Genomic DNA, 9,644 nt, shown 5'->3' with positions numbered 1-9,644 from the left:
TTAAAATTCTAAATTTCCCTGAGGTCTTAGTCAATATTTATTTCCCTGATTTTTCCAGGTTTGTTTGAACCCTCACAACTCGCAGCAAGACAAGGTTGAAAAGAGGCGAAAATAAGTCAAATATTTTCAGCTTCCAGGAAATTCTCGGGAGCGGAAATAAGCAAAACATTTCAAAAGTATCCATAGACACTATTTTCTAAAGATTTAAATGTTTTGAAACCCAAATCTGAACAATAGGGGTGGGTACATATGGAGAGGGTGCTTAAAACCGTATTCTCTTATTTTTCTAATCGAAATCGACATTTGAATCTCCTGCCAAACAGTTACCCACCCCATATGTACGTCACTGCCTCTTTTTACCTAATGAGACGTCATCATCCTAATGAAGCGCAATGGGACTCGCCACGTCAAATTCCCAGGCATTGGTTCAACCTATCACTCTCCAGACTAGGGTACAGTTCAAGCCCTTGATGACGCCAATAGTGTGCTTCCCATATCGATCAAGCTTTCGCTGTAGAGCCTGGTAACTCTGAAAAGGAAATGAATTAATTAATGGACATTTAACATTTACGACCAAATAATATAGATATTTGTTAAATGAGTGCTGCTCTTTGCTGATGATGTAAAGCGTATCTTCCGTGAACCTATGTGATTGGACGATGGTCAAAGTAATGTAAACTGAACCTGTGAAGTAAGAGAAGATGATTATATGCAATGAAAATAAGCAATAGAGTAATGAAAATGTCCAATATACCCTAAATGTCATAAATTAAGCCCGAAATAAATAATACATGAAACTCAGCAATACATTAATGAAATTAAGCAAGACATGAATGAAAATAAGCAATACAGTAAAGAAAATAAACAAAGAAAATCAGATAGAAATTAAATAGAAAAAGGCGCGTCATAAATTAGGTGAAGTAATTTAAAAAAAAACAATTTGCAGATCACGTTTTGCATGTAATAAATAAATAAATAAAAAAGAACAAAAAAGAAGACATCATGGAAACATGCGTGCAACTAAGGTTTTTAACGATTCAGCCTGAACAATTGCAGCCTCAGCCTGAAGCTTTGCAGCCTCGGCTTGAATCTTAGCAGTCTCGGCCTTCAACCTTTTCGTTTTAATTTGCATGCTTCTTATTTTCAGCTTTGCACTCCATCTTAATTTTCTTATAGTCTAGCCTGGCCCCTTCTTGCTCCAGCCTCGCCCGTTCATTTTCCGCCAGTACTCTCATTACGGAGTGAAGGTGTTCCTCATGCGCATAAGCAGCTCTTCTTTGATGGACAAAGGTCTCTTGCGAACGTTAGGCAATTCAGCTGTAAAAAGAACTATGTTCAGTTATGATACCAAATACTAAGAAGCCTATAAACTAAGCAGCGGACAATCACACTGTAAGTGTTAGATGTACGTCATTTATTCGCTGTTGTGTTAATGAAATAATTTCATTTGCAATGTCTTTTACTAATAGTTCTCGCAAGATGACAACTGTTTTTAACGAATGTTGCGACAAAAGGTAATGTCATCCCGTGAGGTTCAAATGTTTACGAACAAAACAAGGCCATTATTTCCCTTAGATGATGCCAAATAACTGTGTCGAGGATTATGTTCGTTACCGCAGCAGGCGGTACCAAACATATGAGGAAATAACTATTCACAGGTAACGTTATGATAAACGCCTGGGCACGTGAGTAAATTACCCAATTCATAAAACACTGACAGTATGTATAGTATACGACTTACAATTGCTATGAGACAGTGGCGGTAGGCCATCACTGGTGGTTCCGCTCACAGTTGTTGAGCAGCTTGCCTCGGGATCTTGGATAATACGGAATTAATTAATATTATTCACCATCTGTGTAATATGTCATCTTACCAAAACTCGTAAAAAAGGTTGAAACATCTTGCGAAAGAGAGTCAGATTGATCTTGAAAGGTAAGAAAAATATTAATTTGAGCGCTTGTTAAACGAAGTAAATTATATTCGCATCGCATGAATAAAGTATGTGCAAGAGGCAATTTGTTTTCACGCTAAAGGATAGGCAACTCCCTTTTTCCGACGGCAGCTTAATAGATACATGCTCTGTTCCGGCTTAGGTGTCAGCACGCACATACCTATGTGACGAAGCTTTGTGCGTGCTGACAAGAGACGAAGAAATACTGATTTTCAGCAACTGAAACCTCGTGAATTTAGGTCCTGAAAATCAGTAATTCTTTGGTCTCTTCAAACAAATTTTCATGATATCACTATATACGGAAGGCTTTCACACATACTGGAATCATTGACGCTTCCAAATCCCTCAACGCAACTGACATCCAAAACGTCGTCAAGGCGACTATTTAACGGACAAAAAAAGAACTTGGTCTTATTTTAATGTATTGAATCGTGTTAGTAATGTAATATGTGTAGGAGTTCAATGCTGACATGGTAATTGAAATATGAGAGGGAGGCAAATCGCAGCCAAATATTGAAATGTGTTATAGGACATGTAGGAAAGAATTGTATACAAACACTATACAATAAGAAGCTGCTTTGAGCGTTTTTGATATGACTATTCCATTGTTTGAATTAAACATTTAATTTGGCCATGAATTATCTCAACACTTATCATAACATTGTTGCGTTTAGACCTTTTCAAAATGATTAAAACCGGTTTCAATGTGTCTAGTTCATAATGTTGTATTGTATAATAATAATCTTAAGCTTTTGTTTATGAAGGGATATCCACACGAAGCCTATGGCCTTCATGTTCGTTCAACTGGACATTTGGCAACTAAAGGTAAACTACCCGGTCGTACACTTGCATTTCTACTGGGAAAAGTCTTTGAAAGCATATGATTATTATGTTTATACGACAAGAAAAACTAAAGTATATTACAATGTGAGACGAAGTCACAAATATTGGCATTTTTAGGATTGTTTATGAAACTATCAGTGAACGTTGGTAAGGTGACAAGTATTTGACAACTAGGCCATTTGCTACAGTATGTTTAGGTTACTTACACGACTTCGCAAGGTACAGAGCTGCAAGTCTCGCTGTAAATGTAACAATAACTCTGTTAATAGTTACTAGACCAACAAGTAACAATCTACAATTGTCCAGGAACCCTCTGAAGAAGGGTTAGGTCACAAACAACATTGCATAATTCCTCAAGGTGCTTGCTTTTACATCTTTGGCCTCGTAGTAAACAAGTAAAACAAATTATAAGATTTCAAGCCCACTTTTGATGTAAATCCACCGTTTGGAGCTGACACTAACTTTAAAGATGCAATAGCTATTGCTGTCAAGGAGTACACAAATATTGTGTCAGTCATCGAACATTAGCAAATCAGGAACTCTTTTCTTAAGAAGCCAATGTTCATGGACAGAGCAATTCTTGCAGTTTAGGCTCTAATCATTTAGGTAAAATGCACCGGGATGTAGGGCTTGAAATACTTATGTGGCAAGCATTACACTTTAGGGCCTTGATTTACAAATAGATAAAATCACGCAATAGGTACCATTAACAACAATCTCTAATAGGGAACAAAATTGTACGAATAACAGCGGAAAAGACCACTTACCACAGGTTCACTTCTCATGCTTTTGAAATAGGGAAATGAATTGGAATAGTTTCTTAAACAGTGATGAAAATACGTACATAACACGTTAGGTCACACCTGTCATTAGATGGGACTGTTGGTACAAACAATAACAATAAGATGAGGAAAAATCTGAAAGAGGTAGTTCCAAATGTAAATGCTCTCATTTATGGGTTAGTGAAACCATTTTAACTCACGATCTTCCAACCTTATCACACTTGTACAAAATATGGACTTACCGGCATAATGTGTTTACTATTCTTACCATATATCTTTGGATTACAATAAGTTACTTGCGTTTCATAAAATTGTGGCGCTGACGAAGGTCCTGGAAGAGAGGGTATTTCCGAAAGTTCGTAGCCTCCGGCTATCCCAAAAATGGAGGCCCTAGGAATCAATGCAGCCAAACGAGACTCAATGGGTGTGAGCTCGATGGCACGATTGATTCCTCCCCCAGTCTTTTTTGTTTCAGAGGCTATTGTAGCCACTTTTACATAACACTTTAATGCAGCCCACTTTTTTCTTATTTCTTCGCCAGTGCGCAGTTGCCCACTGATGTGGTTCACACAATCTGCAATCGTTTGCCACATTTTGCGCCTCTCCTCTTGGGATTTCCCGTACTGATTATTGAGTAACGAGGGTACTGCCTCAAGTTGGGAGACAAGACATTCCATCTCGTCATCGGAATATGGACCCTTCCTCAGTTTCGGTGCCATTTACTAAGCTATATGGCTTACTAATTAGAAACGAATATTAGCAAAACTAGAATGTATGAACATGTATCTGCCATCGTGTAAGATGGAGTAAAATGTATCAACCTTGATAAATTAACAGTTTCATTTATTTCCTATTTAACAATTTCATTTATTTTTGTATTTGACAAATTACAAACATGACAAGGGAAAACAAAATGATTAAAACGAATGTTTGTTAAAAATTAAAAGTCACATTTTAAATATAATCATTCAATCATCATTATTACATTACCTTATTTCGTGCAGTAAAAGCTATCGAAATGAAAGTTCGTGAATTTGTTCAAGTTTGATTAGGGGTTTCGGCGCTAGATGGCACGGTACACCGAACAGTAAGGTCAAAGGTCTCTTGCACTGACCTTTAAAAGTTCAATACACTTTCAAGTTGTGTTAACTGGCCTTGAACCAAAATATAGTTCCGATTACTTAAAGAGCTGAACTGCACCAGAATGTTCAGGTCCTGCCCATATGGACGTTCAGGTCCTGCCCATATGGACATCCAATCCCCACCCCTAGGTCAAAATGGCGTCATCAGCATGATATCCAACCAACAGCCCTAAGTTCGATCCTGACCGACTAATCAGCGAGCTTAAGTCTGGGGGAGGAGCATTCTTTTTCTGCAGAATACGGCCGTAGGAGACGAGCGGATAGTAAACCGACAGGGTCCTGTATGACGTCACTCACATAGACCAATGGGAGTTATACTTCGATAGAGGCGGGACCTATGGTTTGTTTACCTTTTTCTGTTCACCACGTGCCCTTTTCCCTTTTTTAAGTTATTCCCACGCTTTTAAGACATAGCTCACTAGCTCAGTTGGCTATCTGACTCAGCCTCTAAGGCAGTAACAGTATTGTTAATTTATGGCTGTATTTAAGAGTTTATTTTAATTTTCGATACAAATGGCTGAAAGCTCAAGAAAGAAAGAGTTCTACAAAGTTTGTGGCTGTAAAAAAGAATTTCGAACCAAGACATGGTTTTACACTCATAGAAAATCTTGTTCACTTCCTCTTCCAAATGAAAAAGATATAAAGCCTGGCAACTTCATATGTAAAGAAGGTGACTGTACTTTTACAGCAAAATATAGTGAAGATTTTAAAGAACATTTGCGAATTCCCCACTAAAAGTGAAGAAAAGAAATTCAAGAGCTATTCTGGTAAATACATTTTATTTTTAAAGCCTTTGCGAGACAGATTTAAAAATTTAAAACTACTTTCACAGATTTGAAATATTTTAAGTAATTATTAATTAGAATGTATTAGGATAGGTTCATACGAGTAATATGCATGTGAGTACGAATACCTTTTAGGGAGTGACTATTGCCACACAGTGTATGGGAATAGCCAATCAACAATTCCCACAGTTCCCTTGGACAAGTTAATTAAATTTTTACATTAAAATAGAAGGTCACATTTTGTGTGTGTCAATAGTGATGGGCCTATCAGTACGGTGGCCTGCCTGTCAAGGTTAATTGGATCAGGGACGAAAATATTTGAAATAATTATACAGGATCGTAGAACCTGTGAACTTTCTAAATGGAAAAATTTAATTAACTAATTGTCATAGGTACAAATTCAAAATCAATTAGAATTTTTAGCTTCTTTACTTTTGTGTCTTTATGTGCTTTTTATTTTCACCATTTTAGAAATTTAATTTATAGTGGGACCGGTAAAATAATAATTAATGCGAGGATCACTGGTCCCAAGGACCAGTTTAATAATTCCAACATGAGGGTCGCTGGTCCCGAGGACCACTTACAAAATTCACCTTATTTCCAACCCTGTTCATATCTTGAAAGACTGGGAATGTTTCGATTTATTTAAGTGGGGTGGCGTAGCGGTTAGCGCTTTCGCCTCGCAGCAAGAGGATCCCGGGTTCGATCCCGAACTGTGGCACCGGGTGAAAATCTGGGAACAAATCCTTCTGCGTAGAGTTTGCAAGTTCTCTCCCCGCTTGTTAAAAGGAGTTTTCCTCCGCGGTCTTACCCGGTTTCTCCTTTCCATCAAAACTTGCAGAGGTTAACGGTAATAGTTAGTATAGGGCGCTGTAGGTTAGCTGTGGCATAGGGGCTAGCCACCACCCCTCTATGCACTGTAAAGGGACCCACCTGTAAACAAGCCACAGGCTTAGTGTGGATATCCCTTCATAGACAAAAGCTTATATTATTATTATTATTATTATTATTATTTCTCCTATTTTAGATTTTGATGTTGAAGTTTTGGGGGTAATATAGTGTTGCCCCGTTTGCCGTGAAAGGCTGGCGAATCTGGGTTAACGTAGTCCTGTACTTAACGAGCGGATAGTGGCCCGCCGACAGGGTCCTGTATGACGTCACTCTCATAGACCAATTAGGGGCCATATGTAAGTCATGTGACAAAAATACTCGGGAATTGGACGAAACAGGTCGTCTGCATGTATGCTTCAAGATATGAACAGGGTTGGAAATAAGGTGAATTTTGTAAGTGGTCCTCGGGACCAGCGACCCTCATGTTGGAATTATTAAACTGGTCCTTGGGACCAGTGATCCTCGCATTAATTATTATTTTACCGGTCCCACTATAAATTAAATTTCTAAAATGGTGAAAATAAAAAGCACATAAAGACACAAAAGTAAAGAAGCTAAAAATTCTAATTGATTTTGAATTTGTACCTATGACAATTAGTTAATTAAATTTTTCCATTTAGAAAGTTCACAGGTTCTACGATCCTGTATAATTATTTCAAATATTTTCGTCCCTGATCCAATTAACCTTGACAGGCAGGCCACCGTACTGATAGGCCCATCACTATTGACACACACAAAATGTGACCTTCTATTTTAATGTAAAAATTTAATTAACTTGTCCAAGGGAACTGTGGGAATTGTTGATTGGCTATTCCCATACACTGTGTGGCAATAGTCACTCCCTAAAAGGTATTCGTACTCACATGCATATTACTCGTATGAACCTATCCTAATACATTCTAATTAATAATTACTTAAAATATTTCAAATCTGTGAAAGTAGTTTTAAATTTTTAAATCTGTCTCGCAAAGGCTTTAAAAATAAAATGTATTTACCAGAATAGCTCTTGAATTTCTTTTCTTCACTTTTAGTGGGGAATTCGCAAATGTTCTTTAAAATCTTCACTATATTTTGCTGTAAAAGTACAGTCACCTTCTTTACATATGAAGTTGCCAGGCTTTATATCTTTTTCATTTGGAAGAGGAAGTGAACAAGATTTTCTATGAGTGTAAAACCATGTCTTGGTTCGAAATTCTTTTTTACAGCCACAAACTTTGTAGAACTCTTTCTTTCTTGAGCTTTCAGCCATTTGTATCGAAAATTAAAATAAACTCTTAAATACAGCCATAAATTAACAATACTGTTACTGCCTTAGAGGCTGAGTCAGATAGCCAACTGAGCTAGTGAGCTATGTCTTAAAAGCGTGGGAATAACTTAAAAAAGGGAAAAGGGCACGTGGTGAACAGAAAAAGGTAAACAAACCATAGGTCCCGCCTCTATCGAAGTATAACTCCCATTGGTCTATGTGAGTGACGTCATACAGGACCCTGTCGGTTTACTATCCGCTCGTCTCCTACGGCCGTATTCTGCAGAAAAAGAATGCTCCTCCCCCAGACTTAAGCTCGCTGATTAGTCGGTCAGGATCGAACTTAGGGCTGTTGGTTGGATATCATGCTGATGACGCCATTTTGACCTAGGGGTGGGGATTGGATGTCCATATGGGCAGGACCTGAACGTCCATATGGGCAGGACCTGAACATTCTGGTGCAGTTCAGCTCTTTAAGTAATCGGAACTATATTTTGGTTCAAGGCCAGTTAACACAACTTGAAAGTGTATTGAACTTTTAAAGGTCAGTGCAAGAGACCTTTGACCTTACTGTTCGGTGTACCGTGCCATCTAGCGCCGAAACCCCTAATCAAACTTGAACAAATTCACGAACTTTCATTTCGATAGCTTTTACTGCACGAAATAAGGTAATGTAATAATGATGATTGAATGATTATATTTAAAATGTGACTTTTAATTTTTAACAAACATTCGTTTTAATCATTTTGTTTTCCCTTGTCATGTTTGTAATTTGTCAAATACAAAAATAAATGAAATTGTTAAATAGGAAATAAATGAAACTGTTAATTTATCAAGGTTGATACATTTTACTCCATCTTACACGATGGCAGATACATGTTCATACATTCTAGTTTTGCTAATATTCGTTTCTAATTAGTAAGCCATATAGCTTAGTAAATGGCACCGAAACTGAGGAAGGGTCCATGTTCCGATGACGAGATGGAATGTCTTGTCTCCCAACTTGAGGCAGTACCCTCGTTACTCAATAATCAGTACGGGAAATCCCAAGAGGAGAGGCGCAAAATGTGGCAAACGATTGCAGATTGTGTGAACCACATCAGTGGGCAACTGCGCACTGGCGAAGAAATAAGAAAAAAGTGGGCTGCATTAAAGTGTTATGTAAAAGTGGCTACAATAGCCTCTGAAACAAAAAAGACTGGGGGAGGAATCAATCGTGCCATCGAGCTCACACCCATTGAGTCTCGTTTGGCTGCATTGATTCCTAGGGCCTCCATTTTTGGGATAGCCGGAGGCTACGAACTTTCGGAAATACCCTCTCTTCCAGGACCTTCGTCAGCGCCACAATTTTATGAAACGCAAGTAACTTATTGTAATCCAAAGATATATGGTAAGAATAGTAAACACATTATGCCGGTAAGTCCATATTTTGTACAAGTGTGATAAGGTTGGAAGATCGTGAGTTAAAATGGTTTCACTAACCCATAAATGAGAGCATTTACATTTGGAACTACCTCTTTCAGATTTTTCCTCATCTTATTGTTATTGTTTGTACCAACAGTCCCATCTAATGACAGGTGTGACCTAACGTGTTATGTACGTATTTTCATCACTGTTTAAGAAACTATTCCAATTCATTTCCCTATTTCAAAAGCATGAGAAGTGAACCTGTGGTAAGTGGTCTTTTCCGCTGTTATTCGTACAATTTTGTTCCCTATTAGAGATTGTTGTTAATGGTACCTATTGCGTGATTTTATCTATTTGTAAATCAAGGCCCTAAAGTGTAATGCTTGCCACATAAGTATTTCAAGCCCTACATCCCGGTGCATTTTACCTAAATGATTAGAGCCTAAACTGCAAGAATTGCTCTGTCCATGAACATTGGCTTCTTAAGAAAAGAGTTCCTGATTTGCTAATGTTCGATGACTGACACAATATTTGTGTACTCCTTGACAGCAATAGCTATTGCATCTTTAAAGTTAGTGTCAGCTCCAAACGGTGGA

The 9,644-nt window shown here is 37.8% G+C and overlaps 2 protein-coding genes and 1 long non-coding RNA gene across 4 annotated transcripts; 2 read left to right on the top strand and 1 right to left on the bottom strand.

Moving 5' to 3' along the window:
• Positions 1 to 818: 818 nt before the first annotated feature.
• LOC149663526 (uncharacterized) lies at positions 819 to 1,931 on the top strand. 2 transcript variants are annotated; one of them, XR_016368421.1, is made up of 4 exons: positions 819 to 1,392; positions 1,470 to 1,514; positions 1,576 to 1,658; positions 1,758 to 1,931. It is a non-coding gene; the product is annotated as an uncharacterized LOC149663526 (long non-coding RNA). The 2 variants fall into 2 exon arrangements; XR_016368422.1 differs by having other exon boundaries at positions 1,730 to 1,931.
• Positions 1,932 to 3,664: 1,733 nt separating this feature from the next.
• On the bottom strand, positions 3,665 to 4,296 carry LOC149663525 (myb-related transcription factor, partner of profilin-like). Its single transcript, XM_089841885.1, has 2 exons — positions 3,820 to 4,296; positions 3,665 to 3,712 (listed from the first exon to the last, which is right to left on the bottom strand). The coding sequence occupies exons 1-2, from the start codon at positions 4,294 to 4,296 to the stop codon at positions 3,665 to 3,667; spliced, it is 525 nt and encodes a 174-aa protein (XP_089698011.1).
• Positions 4,297 to 8,580: 4,284 nt separating this feature from the next.
• LOC149663524 (myb-related transcription factor, partner of profilin-like) lies at positions 8,581 to 9,212 on the top strand. Its single transcript, XM_089841884.1, has 2 exons — positions 8,581 to 9,057; positions 9,165 to 9,212. The coding sequence occupies exons 1-2, from the start codon at positions 8,581 to 8,583 to the stop codon at positions 9,210 to 9,212; spliced, it is 525 nt and encodes a 174-aa protein (XP_089698010.1).
• The last annotated feature ends 432 nt before the right edge of the window (positions 9,213 to 9,644 follow it).

Source organism: Phalangium opilio, unplaced genomic scaffold (genome assembly GCF_054372755.1).
Source record: "Phalangium opilio isolate 3A_F unplaced genomic scaffold, DU_Popi_V2 ptg000061l_1, whole genome shotgun sequence".
Taxonomy (NCBI): Eukaryota; Metazoa; Arthropoda; class Arachnida; order Opiliones; family Phalangiidae; genus Phalangium; species Phalangium opilio.
This window is presented reverse-complemented; position numbering and strand designations above follow the sequence as displayed.

What these genes read in the sequence shown, in the direction of transcription:
- LOC149663525 (XM_089841885.1), bottom strand. Translation starts at nt 4,296, where the DNA reads ATGGCACCGAAACTGAGGAAGGGTCCATATTCCGATGACGAGATGGAA. An exon ending in ATAGTAAACACATTATGCCG is followed by an intron (nt 3,713 to 3,819) that starts GTAAGTCCATAT and finishes TACCTCTTTCAG; the next exon opens with ATTTTTCCTCATCTTATTGT.
- LOC149663524 (XM_089841884.1), top strand. Translation starts at nt 8,581, where the DNA reads ATGGCACCGAAACTGAGGAAGGGTCCATGTTCCGATGACGAGATGGAA. An exon ending in ATAGTAAACACATTATGCCG is followed by an intron (nt 9,058 to 9,164) that starts GTAAGTCCATAT and finishes TACCTCTTTCAG; the next exon opens with ATTTTTCCTCATCTTATTGT.